Below are 14,063 nucleotides of genomic sequence, written 5' to 3' on the forward strand. Positions count from 1 at the left end.
ATACATTCATTGATGTCATAGCTCATATTGTCAACCTCTTCTCTTGAAGCATCACTTGGCCATTTCTATGCTATGGCTTCATTATTAGTTTAGGAAAGATTTGACCTCATGACAACTTCATAATAAGGTAGAAGATGAGGTGTGGTTGGTGGGGACGGTGATAGAGAGGCAGTGCAGGCGATGCATGTGGATTACTTTGTGGGCATTCACAGTGTTGACGTGTGGGTGTATGTTGTTGTACATGTAGGTGGGTTGATGGACCATGTCATGCATGGCCCTTGTATTGGCCTACCTTAGGTCACAAACATGACCTTGAAACACCTCTAGGGCTACCATCAAACCCCTTGGCATTCTTGACTATGATTATATGATAAAGTGCTTTGTCGCTCTTCTTGCCTAGACTAAGGCGATTCTGTCAATCGTGCAAAAGAGCTCTTTCATATCTCCAAACAATTTTTAGTAGGGCAATGAGACCAACTTGATGCTCCAGAGTCCTCACTTCTTTCACAAGCCATAAGGGTGGGACATGTGGTCACAATAATTAAATAGGATGCGTATGTGTGGAGCTTTTATAAGCAACAACACTCTTCTAGCATGTGATGCTATGTTTGCACAACCTTGTCTAGTTTGAATCAGTGAATTGAAATAATGACAAAGCTAAGTGGAAAACAACATGGAGACAAAAGGCTACAAAAGCTCTATAGCTTGACTTTAGTCCACTAAAGACCATCAAGACACTCTCTTTACATTGTGCTTTTCTAGATTGTTCTAGCATCTCACATTGAAGCCTAAGGTTGCTATTATAAAAGTTGCTAGTGCCAGCCACTAGCATGGAATTCATTTTTAGTGCCCCCCCCCCCCCCCCCCCTACGTTTCCTTTTCCTCCGTCCATGCGTGCACTTTGGATTTGGGCCTTGCACGAGAATTGGTCAAATCTTTGCTATTGGGTAAGGCCCCCAACCCCAGCAGCCGTGGCAACCAATATATCTGAAGACCTCTCCCTTCATAATCACCTTGAAACTAGAATTTGCTAGCCACTCTCAAGTGTCATCTTGCTTGGTAATATTTCTATTATGTGAGGGCTTACCATGGAACCTGACACTTCTGAGAAGAATTGATAGGCACCAAACAGTTCATCCAACTATTCCTACCCTGCCTTCAACATATTTAACTTGATGTTTGCGAAAAACTATGTGACAAAGAGCTCTCCCTTGAGTAACCTAAGAGGCTCGAGTATGCCTCCCTGAGCTAGCCATTCAATATGCTGTATTAGTGGGTCAATTGCTATGGCAAAGAGGAGTGGGGCTAGGGGGCACACTTGCCTCATCAATCTTTACAATGAGAAAATTTGTGTGAGTGAGCCATTTATGCATACCTAAGCAGCTGCATTGGAAAAATAGGGTTCCGACCAGCATATGCCCGAATCTAAGCGCTTCTAAGGTCGAAAGAATGAAGTGCCACTTACCTGATCATAACCCTTATCGAAATCCATATTTACAAGCATTGTCTTCTGCTTGCTCACAATTGCACAATCCATTGAGGCTGCTAAATTTAGGTTGGCATCTTGGATCTTCCTTTGATGGATGAATCCGTCCTCGGATGAATAATCCTTGATAGAATATGCTTGAGCCTGAGCGCTATTATCTTTGCCATCAACTTGTATAGTGTCATGCTATAGTCTTCCATAGGTCTTTGAATATGGGTAATTCAGTATCAATTGATGTGTTGCCACATCTTGGCCGATGCATACCCAACCTTGACATACGGTCGATTTATTTGAAAGAACAAGGAAAAACCCCTCTCTCTCCCTCCACTTTGATCATGTAAAGAGGTAGCGTCAACATCTTGCTTAAACTACTGTGCAGACCACCTTTGCCTGCACGAGAGGAAATCTACGGGCCACCATCCCTTGCGCACCAAGGCACAAAGTAAGAAAGAATTGCCCTCTCTGTCCTTTGTCTGAGCAATCCCATATTCTCGCTATCCAAAGCCGCGAATGTCCATGTCCGATCATGAAGCGAGAGGGAACGATTTCGAGAAGAAGGCAGAGAAGAAGCTGAAAGGCTGGAGTCTTTTAGGGAACAAGTATGACGGTGCCGCAGAGCTCTACGAAAAAGCAGGCAATTGTTACAAACTCGCAAAATGCTGTAAGACCTCCCTCCTTTCTTCTGCCTGTGTTTCGGTTTGTGCGACTTCTTGTATGGACACTTCCGCTTGTTTCGCGGCCGCTATGCGAAGTCATCCCTTTTTGTGCTTTTCATGTAAAAGCCACAAGTTCATTGCATATAGCTTTTCAAACGCCGTCATCCTGGATTGTCACGACTAATGCTTACCTGGCCTCCGGAATTTCATACCTTACGTACAACACAGGCTCCTGCATTTGATACTTGACAGGAATCCTGGCACAAAATAACAAAACCTGGTACAAGTCCCTTTAGGCATGCACCAAACTGAAATTCTGTGCATCCTGAATTGCCAGAGCATCAATGTAGAAGCTCTCACTTTCCCGGGAGTAGGGTTGGAGCATATGCATCGACATGGTACATACATAGTTGAAGCTTGCAGCTTCATAGATGAAGTTCCACAAACTTGTTGGTCTTTTCAGGGGATAAAGCTGCAGACGTGTATATCAAACTTGCAAATTGCCATTTAAAGGTCTGGACTTCAATTCAGACTAAAACGATCATTATTCTGTTCGAGGCACAAGTTTGTGAAAATGCAAGGGGTAGTGAATTCAATTTATACATCTATTTTGATTCAGATAGGCTTTTTTGGAAAGTAATGTCCCGAAAAAAATCTGTTCTGCGTCCTGTTTTTATGACAGCTTGAAAGCAAGCACGATGCTGGCTCTGCATATGTTGAAGCTGCAAATTGTTTCAAGAAGACAAACCCCAAGGGTATGTTATTGATCCGTTGCAATAATTCATCCACCGAATTTGTCTCACAAAACCATGAAAACCTGTTACACATGTGGTTCAAGATGTTATTTCCGTGTTCATATTAACCAATCTTTGTTTCTTCAGAGGCAGCAAACTTCTTCAATCTGGCAGCTCAGTTGTTTATTGAGAATGGAAGATTATCAATGGCTGCAAAGCATTACAAGGTTTGTAACCTTATTCTATCATTACTTGTATTGAAGCAGTGCCTGGAGTATTATACTGAGCTTTTTGTCTGCTTCTTGGGCTTTGGAAATTAAGCGGAAGTTATGGTAGAATGAATAATCAAGCAGGTTCTAGAATAATTTAAAGATGAATTTATTTTTGATAAGCATCTAAATTTCAAGATGGTCTTATAAGTTGTCTGGGGGAAGAGTCGGAGCAACAGTTGTTAAACTTCAATGCTCACTGGTAGCCTTTGGGACTTCTGATGTTTATACATGTGGTCTGTTATTCAAGGTATGCGCATGAGCAGGGAAAGCAAACTGGCTTTTGTAGATATGGGATCATGCATGGATTAAGTGCACCACAGATCACATAGGCACACTGCTATACCCAGCTATAGGTCCTGAGAAGGATGCAGCAAAAGACCTTTGCCAGTGACAAAGTGTCTGCCTCTTATTACTTGGGGGTGAATGGATGTACAAAATAAGAATCTCCTTCAATATGGGTTCCAACTTGGACAGATTATAATCTGCAAATTTCAAGAAAAATGTCTGTATATTCTAAATTTTCAAGCTAACGAGAGTTGTGGATAAATATCTGACCCAAGAAATTTATGGATGAACCATTACAATGATGCATGAATCTTGGTCTGCAAAAGGCAGGATCGTGCAAGATGATATAATTTATTACAGATAGTGCTATTTGAAAATGGCTATGGTGTACATATTGTGAAGCAAACTCACGATAGCATGCTAAGAGCACAAAACATAGCGGAAAGTTTGATTGTAAAATGGAAGATTGATCAATAGTGCACAATTGTATCTCTATGCACGGATACATTCAGATTGTTTTGCAATCAAGGTAAAACCTTGCAATCTCCCAATGATTCAGCGAAAATCTAACTATTTTTCAAAGAGACCTAGATCATTGGTGCTTGTCCTTGCTGTTATTGGATATCCATTTAGTAACATTATTTTCATCACCTCTTCTTCTCTTTGCATTAAGGATTGCATTTTTAGGTAGGCTTAGGAAGGATAAAACTCTTGGAGATATACTGAGGAAGATCAAGAAGATATGGTTGAAGATTATGCCCAGAAGTTCAAGAACTTGCTTAATAGGCTGAATGGTGCAGATGCACCATCTATGGAGATGCAAATCACTTCATTAAGGGTTTGGGGGGTAAAATCAAGAACCCAATTGCTAATGTGGAGCTGGGTTAGAATGGTACATTAGATACCATGATTAGGGTTGCTATGAGGGTGGAAAGGAGGCTTGGTACCTCTCGATTAAAAACCCATAAGGATGATGATTCCTCGGATTTAGATTTTGGTGCAGATTCAGATTCAAGATTAGAAAGTAACAGTGGATGAGGATAGTAAGTATAATTCAGAATTAGAGGAAGATTTCAGTTACTCAGATGATGAGGAGTCTAGCAAGAAGGAGCACAGGAAGAAAAAGAAGAAATCAGGTTCAGCCAAGACTAAGAAGAAGAAGGTAAATGATACGACCAAGAAAAAGATAGAGGAGAGTAAACTGGATAAGAAAATTAAACAAAAGTTGAAAGATCTAGGTCTTTCTGGCATCAACAGGAAGGAAAAGTATTGTGAAATATGCTAAAGAAATGGCTATGAAACCAGGACTTGTTGCTACAATTCTAATGTCAGCATTGCACAACAGATGCCAGTGATGCTGCCTAGGCCAAGACTTGTGCAGCTAGCTGCAGTCAATTGGGTTATTATTGACACAATACCTCATAGGTCCTTTAGGGGACCTAGAAGAATGTAGGCAAGATAGCCTAGGGGATATTTTCAAGCACAATAGCAAACTTCTCAAATAGGAGCATGCCACTATTGTGGAGGTCCATGGCACTTTGTTAGACCAAGTTGTGAACTTTGGGCAAGGCAAAGGACTGGGAGAGGAATGCCAGTAGCAAGGACTCGCAATGACAGAAGACTTGCAGAAGCACCTCATCCACAACATCCACCTGCCCTAGTTGTAGTAGTCCTTATAGAGTTATCTGACCAAGATGAGCAAAGGCAACTTCTTGAAGGTAGAGGTGTTGTTGGTTATAGGAAAACTCATCAAGAGAAAGTTCAAGAAAGAGCAGAGGAGGTGTCAGGTAACTTGAATGCTATAAGTATGCATGTTGAATGTGATTGTTCTAATTGCATTAAAGTAGAGGATTGTCCTTAGGTATTACTAGAAGCCAAGTAGGCTTGAAACTTGATTAGCAAGAATAAGAGAATGCAAAGAAAAAGACAACAAAGCAAGTTAGGAAGCTGCAAAAAGTGGCAAGGAAAGCAATATCTGAGGAGTTTGATGATCAGGAGGGTCGAGGTATTGCGTATCCTGATCAACAGAATCAGTATCGTAAAGACAGGATATCAAGAAAATTTTAGGAAGGAGGATCAGAAGAGCTATTTCAGGTTCTGGCAAAGTGTTCCCTGTAGTTAACCTTGGAGCAAATCTTGGACCTAATATCAAGATTCAAGGAAAAGTTGCCCTTGAAGATCAGGCAAAGCAACAAGAAGTTCTTGACGTTAAATCAGTTCAGGAGGATGAGGTAGTTCTTGAATGTCAGGTAGTCATACCAATCCAACAGGAGGTTGTGGACTATCATGTGTCCATTATTCAAGTTGAGTATGTAGGAAAGAAGCATGAAGATGTCATTGTTGGATGGGGGATTAGGAGTCGACATACTTCTTGAACATGCATATTTGGCCACTAAGTATGAGGAATTTTTACGAGCTCCATTTGAAGTTAGGATGGTAGCCCAAAGGAGGTTACAACCATTGGGTATTCTTAAGAATCAACAAATCAAAGTGTCTAGCTTGAAGTTTAGGGTAAGTTTTGTTGTGCTAAGGATGTCAGAAATTGGGGATTCTTATAAAATGCTTTTGGGTAGACTATGGTTTGAATTAGCCAAATTGAAGTAGGACTGGGAAAATGATTATGTATGTATTCCCACAGGACTCAAGGAGATCAGATTATCAACAGTCAATAAGGTAAACTTGAAGAGTTCTTCTAGACATGTGGTAGCTCAGACTATCAATCTTGTAGATGAAGTGGAAGATGATGAGGAAGAATTATTTCTGCAAGAAAATCCTTTAGTAGTTTCAATGTTTGAGATAGATGTTGATAGTATTATCCAGGAGTATCAGGATTCTCCCACAAGGGATGGAAATGCAGTTTTGGAATAGCAAACTGTTTATTCTATAGGCCAAAACTAGTCAAGACAACATTCAAGTAGCCTTTGTGAAGATCAAGAGCAGCCTAACTTTCAAGAAATGATAGGAAATGAGGGGTTTAAATTAATTTAGGATGTAGAAGCTAGTCATCTTGAAAATGGACTGAAAGAGGAATCTGAAAACCAGCAGTTAAGGATTCTAAGAGTATGGACAGCCTTGATGGGCTTGAAGTTTAGGAGGTCAACTTGAATGATGAAGGAGAGAGTAAACCCATCAAGATGAGCATCTATGTGGAGGAAGCTTTCAAGAGGATCTTATCAAATTATGTCGGGAGTTTTAGGACATCTTTGCTTGGGATTATACAAATATGAAGGGGTTTGATCTAGTAGTGTGTTAGCAGAGAATCAATTTGAAAAAGGATGCTAAGCAAATAATTCAAGAGAGATATAGGATGAATCCAAATTATGCCAAGCAGGTAAAGGAGGAAATTGACAAGTTGCTGAGGGTTGGGTTCATCAAGCCAATAAATGAGGTGACATGGTTATCCCCTATTGCTGTAGTACCTAAGAAAAATGGGAAGATCAGAATATGTGTGGATTATAGGAAATTAAATGCAGCTACAATCTCAGATCCTTTTCCAATATCGTTTACTAATTCCTTGTTGATGATGTAGCAAGACAGGAGATGTATAGTTTTCTGGATGGGTTTTTAAGATACAATCAGATTAGGATGCATTTGGATGACATGGATAAGATTGCTTTTATTATAGAATGGGGAGCCTTTGTTAGTGCTGTCGTGAATTTTGGCCTCAAGAATGGACCCCCCAGAATTTCAAGGAGTTGTATATAAGACATTTGGTCCATACTTGACATCTTTTATGTGAGTCTTCATTGATGACTTTTGTATATTTGGCAAAAGACAAGAGCACCCGAAGCATCTTAGGCTTTGCTTTGAGTGGTGCAAGGAGTTTGGTATGCCATTAAATCCTTTCAAGTCAGTATTTGCAACAAAAAGGAAAGTATTACTGGGCCACACATTGTCTAAGGAAGGTATGGCAATAGATCCTAGGAAGATAGCAGTAGTCCAGAAGACTAAAGCTCCATCTAATGTGCAAGAGATTATGAGATTTGTCAGACAGGGGAAGTGGCACAATAGATATTTGAGGAATTTATCCTATATTTGTTCACCTCTTACCATGTAAACCAATAAGGGCATGTAGTTTGTGTGGAGGGAAGTCAGGAAAAGGCTTTCAATATTCTTAAGAAGATGCTAGTGGTGGCTCCAATCTTACAGCCCCTAGCATGGGGTTTATCTTTTCACGTATTTGTTGATGCTTTTGACTTGGCTGTGGGAGTTGTTCTTATGCAGCATAATTGCACTAGTATCACGTATGAAAGGTTTGATACTATACCATACTTTAGGTACTGTACCTTACGTATTAGTACCATAAGGTACCAACTTAATGGATACATCTTTCCCATCGAACTGCACTTTGGGATGAGCTAAATGCTCCTTATATTAATATGATTCTCCCATGAGATTAGGTTATTTGAGATTCAAACAATTTCTCTTAACCTTCTCTCTCTCTCAAGCCCACACTTCTCTTATTTGTATGATCATGCATGTATGATGTATCCACTCCCATCTATGTAGATATAAGTTATAGGTAGCGGTAGCGCATGTTGCGCATGCATCATTAGGTTTTGGCATGTTACCCTCAAGTACTCATCTTATATACTCTAATAGCATTGCTATTTAGACTTGAAATATCTATTCTATTATCTTTAAAATCTTAAAGTACCATTTAGTACCGTATTTTATCGTACTATACCTTATCGTACTTTTCGTACCTGACAACTATGTTATGCAGGATAAATTATTTGGTTGGTATAGATTGATCTATTATGCAAGTAGGAGGTTACGTGGTGTTGAAAGGATGTTTATAGTGCTGAAATTTCGGCATTATTTGTTGGGTAATCAAGTGGTTTTCCATGTCGACCATCAGGCCCTATTATTCTCGATCAATAAACCTCAGCTGATAGGCAGATTGGCTAGATGGATGTTGCTGCTACAAGAGTTTGACTCGAAGATTATTCATACTCTAGGGAAAGAGCATGTTGTGGCTGATTATCTTAGCAGATTGGAGAATGATGATGTAGAAGCAGGAGTTCCTGATTAGCTTCTTGATGCGGAACCCTTTGAAGTGCAGGTTGTAGACCCTGATTCATACTATAACTAGTTGTTACATTTTCTACAGGAAGAGGTTATGTTGGTACACCTTATAGTTAACCAAGGAAGGAAGTTGGCATTGAAGAGTAGATCCTTTTAGGTCATTATGAATACTTTGTATAGGAGAGGAGTTGATAATGTATTAAGAAGGTGTGTGCTTGAGTATGAGCAGCCCTTCATGAAGCCCATTTTAGATTGTCAAGAGGTCATTTTTCTGGGGAGATTACAAGTAGGAAAATTTTGCAGTTAGGATTATGGTGGCCTACTGTTTTGAGGGATGCTCATCAGTATGCTAAAGAGTGCTTGCAATGTTTGAAGGAGGGTTAGCCTCTTGACAGGGATAGGATGCGGGACCATCTTGTATTATGGCTTGAACCATTCCAAAATGGGGGATAGATTTTGTTGGACCCATCAAGTTGACTGCTAAGAAGACGGGTAATCAATATATTTTGGTTTGCACTGACTATTGTACAAAGTGGGTAGAAGCTCAGGCTTCAAAAGATAACAAGGCAACCAATGTAGCCAAGTTTTTATATTCTAACATCATGACCAGATTCAGATGCCCTTTAGGGTTGGTCAGTAATAAGGGTAAGCACTTCTTGAATCAGCTTATTTAGGAGTTGATAGCTACACACATGATTCTGCATAAGAAGGCTACTCCTTATCATCCCCAGGCTAATGGACAGGCAGAGAGTTCCAACAAGATTTTGCTTCATATTTTAAAGAAAATAGTTGAGAATAACAGGAAAGATTGGGATGCAAAGTCGGATTTTGTATTGTGGGCTTTTAGGATTGCATACAAGGTGACGATTGGACTTACACCTTTCAAGCTGGTATATGGATTAGAGGCTGTGGTGCCTATGGAGTTTGTGGTCTTGAGTCTCAAGGTTGCTGTAGAACATAAGTTGGATTGTGAAAAATCAATGCAGCATAGGATGGAATAGCTTCTCAGGTCATAGGAAGATAGGATGTTAGCTGCCTATGTATTAGGAGTTACACATCAACAGAGACAAGCTTGGGTGAATAGACACATCAAAAAGAAAATTTTTGAAGAAGGGGATTGGGTTGTGGTTTCCAATTCTCGTCTTGGCAAATTTCCGAGTAAGTTGAAGCTTTGGTATGCGAGGCCATTTATTATTTGGAAGGATAATGGATAGGGTACATTTTTTTTGAAGGATTTGCAAGGTAATGTCTTGAAACTTGCAGTCAATGGCTTTAGATTTAAAAGGCTCGTTCAACCTTATCATTCAGCTATTAATTTAATTGTGCCCACTTGGACAAAGGAATCTGTTAAGGACAGTTATGTATGTGAATGGTCACAAGCTCATGATCATGAAATGACATTTGGGACAAAAGGGCCTCAACTCAATGTGGACTTGGACTTGTGAATGGTCACAAGCACATGATCATGAAATGACATTTGGGACAAAAGGGCCTAAACTCAATGTGGACTTGGACTTCTCTATTCGAATGGAGCCTGAAATTGGTTGTTTTTCCTTCTCACCATCGTTTTCTCAATGTCGACCTATTGCACTCGCCATGATTCACACTCGGCGCACTTCAGTACGCAAACTCTCAGTGTCTAAGCGCGCTCCGTTGGAGGTGGATGTGGATGAAGATGATGAGCTTGATGCTGCTGATGATGACAGGTCTGTGCAGTCAAAAGAAGATGAGGCAACATCGAAGCATGCTGGTCATGTCTCTAGCCCGAGTGTTGTAGGTACTCCTTTTGTTGATTCGACTTTGATTCTTGATGTTGAAGAGGAGGTCCATCGCATGTGGCTGGAGAAAATTGGCCTGTATGGATATGCCCGATTGCCATGGGATAGATGGGGTTCAAACTTTCATGCATCATTGCAATTGGATATTTTGAGGCAATCGAATGGCTGAATTGCAGGTTGGATAGAATTGACTGTAGCAGTGGTTTTACTCTCCCCACGAATGTCAATCCGACATCATGGCGGTTTTCGGAAGAACAAATGAATTGTGCTTTTGGTAATCCTACAGGTACCAGGAACATTTATGTTATGAAGAGCCTTGATGCTGTTCGTAAATTGCAATTATGGTGGTTTGTGGAGCGCTTCATGATGTTCATAAAGACTGATAGCATTGTTAGAGAGACCTATGGCATTATTTATTACGTTGAAAATCTTGGAATTCCAAATTGGGCCGGTTTGTTGCAGGAAAGGCTAATGGCTGAGATCAATGTGCCTAAATCGAAGGTGTTCCATAAATCTAGGATGGGATGTTTCTCAGCTGCATTGTTTGAACATGCAAGGACTAGGTATCCCAAGTTAACTGCAAAGTATTTACTGAATTTGGATCCAACTACTTTGTCAGATGATGTAGCACAGGCAGATGTTCAAGTTGATGGTTCTGATCAAACTCAGCATGATAATGATCTTGATGACATGTTTGATGGGGCAAAGATAAGCAAGTTATTTATAGGGATATGATACAAGTTGGCTATGATGAGGCCTATGCAAAACAAATTGCTTCAGAGTTTGTGAAATGAGACAATAAAGATGTTTGTCTTGATGATGTAGTAAATGCAGGAAAATAGGGTAATGTGGATACATCTCAAACTGAAGGTCACATGTATGCAAAGAAGCAGCAGAAAATTGGTAAGATTTGGCTACGAGTATGCCTATGTCGGAAGAGAACCATCAGGGTGTTTCTCTTGATTCTCAAGTTCATGTTAAGGATTCATTGGCTGATGAGTATGTGGATACTCAGGGAGTTCATGCTCCATCTACTTTTATGCATTCTCAGATGGATGGTTTGACAGTTGCTAGTGTCATTGATGCAGTGGATGTAATGCAGAAAATGATGAGTTATTTGCAGCAGCATGGTTAAGATAGTATTTGGACTGCAGCTGTGGTAAAACAGTTGCAGGTCCAGCTTTGTATTCAGCAAAAGAAATGTGACAGTTTGGCTAAATAATTGCATGATAAGCAGGTTAAATTTGATGCATTGTAAAAAGTCTATTATCTTATTTGAAAGATGGACACATGAGCTTCAAACTAAATGTATGGCACAAACGGAAAGTTTCATGGAAATGTATGTCAATGGACCATAAACTTTTGATTGAGAGATTTCAGCCTCTTCAAGAGGTGGAGAAGCAGATTCTGCAAAATCTGGAAGTTGATGTGGATGCTTCTGTGGTCTTGAAATCTGAATTCCAGGATATCCGAAATGATTTAGTTGCTAATGTTAAAAATGCATGGCAAATGGTGGTTGAAAAGTTTGATGCATTGCTGCAGGAGAAGAATGCATTGGCTCAGAAGGTGCATGATTTGGAGACTAGATGTTTGGATTTGATTGCGAAGTTGGAAAATGCTTTGAAAGCAAAAAGACAAAGTGACGACTATGTGGCTTCTTTATAGCAACATGACTTTGGTTTTGCTGATAGCGAGGTTGTACTTCAAGAGGTGATTCATGAAGTTCATGAGGAGTTTAATGCTATGGATCATGATACTGTTGCAGTGCCTAGTGCTGATGATTCAGTGATGGAGATGTCTTCATGCAGGGTTATCATCCTTTATGTTGCTAGAGCTTTTTAGCTTTCATCTCTTTTGTACTTTTTGTTTTCACTCATGTCAATTTTTAGCTCATTGAATTGACTTTTAGGGCCAATTATGCAGTTGCACTAGACGGCTTTGATTATCCTAGAGGGGCTGTACTCACTGTTGCTCTGTGTGGCTTGCAAGGGTTGCAAGGCCTTTGGCAAGGTATAACTGTGTTCTCTGTGTTAGTCTTCATCATAGTCAATTTTCATACTTTCTGATAGTTAGCTGCATGCTGGTGGGTTCGAGTTTTGATTGTCTCAGTCATCCACCAGGCTGTGCCAGGTGTTAGGGCTCAGATTGCATCATATGTTTAGTATTTTTATACCTTAGTACTTATATGCGTGTATGCTTATAGGATCAGTGTGTGTAAAGCAACTTTAGATGTTGTATGACTTTACTTGAAGTGAAGGCGCTTGTCCTGGGTATCGGAAGTTGTAACCTTTTAGATTTTTTTATTATCATGAGTGAGAAAATCTTCAAGACAAGGTCTAAATATGGTAGCTGATCTTTGGTTCTATCTATCTATGTTGGTTTCCGGAAAACTAATGTTGTCTATTTCGAGTTATTCATTCAAGAATGATCGTGATGATGACAAATTGTGTGATATTTTTCAGGACAGCAGTTTTGTTTTAATGAATATAATATTTCGTGTGAATATTAAATGCTTAAAATGGCTGTAAAATGATTTAGGAAGTTATTTGCAGCAATAGAGTAATTTCAGGTAATCTGGTGTTTTCTGTGTTTCTGTTGTGGTCGTGGAGACCATAATAACATAGTTGTTTTCCATACATTTCCATATGGCATATGCATGCAAGTATGGAAGTATGATTAGATTATGGTTGAGTCTGAGGGGCTGAACCATTTGTGGCCCTAATTTTATCTTAAAAAGCATAAAAAATAAAAGATTATTCACATTACTCATTGTTGAAACTTTAAACTCACATGTTTCATGAAAACACACAATCTCAATATTTAAAAAGTTATTATGACTCATGAGTCAAGACTCAATAACTGCCACAATAACAATTCTCAAAAGTCAAGGCAAAAGTAGATAGACCATAGCAAGTACTACATCAAAACGACCAAGAAAAGACTAAAGCCCAAAGGCTGAGAGACAAGACTCTATGTAATATGAGTCATAACATTAGTAAAAAATGAATTAGTGGCTACTAACAAGCCTCAAGGCTCAATATGCATCCTCATCCTCATTCTCATCCTCATCATGTTCGTCATCTGTACCAATCTCATCCTCCTTATCATCCTCATCACTGTCATCCCATCTACTTCTCTACGTGATTGCAAAACATTGGAGCTACTGAAAGTTGTAGCACCATTCACTCTTTCTCTAACTAGAGCAGCTGAAATGTCCTCTTCTCTTAGTAATCTCTTGTAAAGTAAGGAGTCTTATCGTCTTTTTTCTAGATTCACGATATCTTTAGCATCTTGCCAAAACAAGGAGCCCAAAACAATTGTTGCCACTTTTTTTACTTTATGGTACGTGAGAGTTTTTTTCTGCCATACTTATCACTCATCTATCACATCCCTTTTAGTGATATACATGTCTTCCACTGTCATAGCATGTGGATCTGAAGATGCAATCAGCAAATCGACATCTTTATGTTTTTCTATTTCCTTAATAACAACACTAGATACCACATTTGCCTTCTCTGTTTCTCTAGGGGTAGAGTTGCCATCCTCCTTATTCTTTTTGCCTTTTGCATTAGCCTACTTCTTGCGTTCTTGCTCTTTTTTATAGTACTTGCAATTGGGCTTTTTATGCCCTTTGCGTCCACACTAATAGCAAGTAATGTCTTGCTGTTTTTCCTTGCTTTTGCTGTGATTTTTGTCCTTATTTGTAGCATTTGACCTCTTTTCAGTTCGTCCTCTTAGATTGTAGTTTGATCCACTGCTTTCCCCACTCTCCTCATTGAGAATAGAACCATGCACAATCAAATGTCAAGTTGGGGTTGTTGCTC

The 14,063-nt window shown here is 39.6% G+C and overlaps 1 protein-coding gene across 6 annotated transcripts in view; it reads left to right on the top strand.

Annotated features, from left to right (window-relative positions):
- Nucleotides 1-1,768: 1,768 nt before the first annotated feature.
- LOC148019816 (alpha-soluble NSF attachment protein 2-like) overlaps nt 1,769-14,063 on the top strand; it is a 45,548-nt gene continuing 33,253 nt past the window's right edge. For 3 of the 6 annotated variants that reach the window (XR_015694876.1, XR_015694877.1, XM_087699994.1), the window contains exons 1-4: nt 1,769-2,147; nt 2,606-2,655; nt 2,825-2,897; nt 3,024-3,103. Coding sequence is in view for 4 of the 6 variants with exons in the window: in XM_087699994.1 (XP_087556120.1) it covers nt 1,997-2,147; nt 2,606-2,655; nt 2,825-2,897; nt 3,024-3,103 (354 nt within the window). In the remaining 2 variants the exon portion in view is untranslated. Of the gene's footprint in view, nt 2,148-2,605; nt 2,726-2,824; nt 2,898-3,023; nt 3,104-14,063 lie in introns of those variants that run through there. The other 3 variants (XM_087699993.1, XM_087699995.1, XM_087699996.1) reach the window with 3 other exon arrangements.

The sequence above is a fragment of the Lygodium microphyllum genome, chromosome 19 (assembly GCF_053477565.2).
Source record: "Lygodium microphyllum isolate KBCC chromosome 19, Lygodium_microphyllum_v1.1.10, whole genome shotgun sequence".
NCBI lineage: Eukaryota > Viridiplantae > Streptophyta > Polypodiopsida > Schizaeales > Lygodiaceae > Lygodium > Lygodium microphyllum.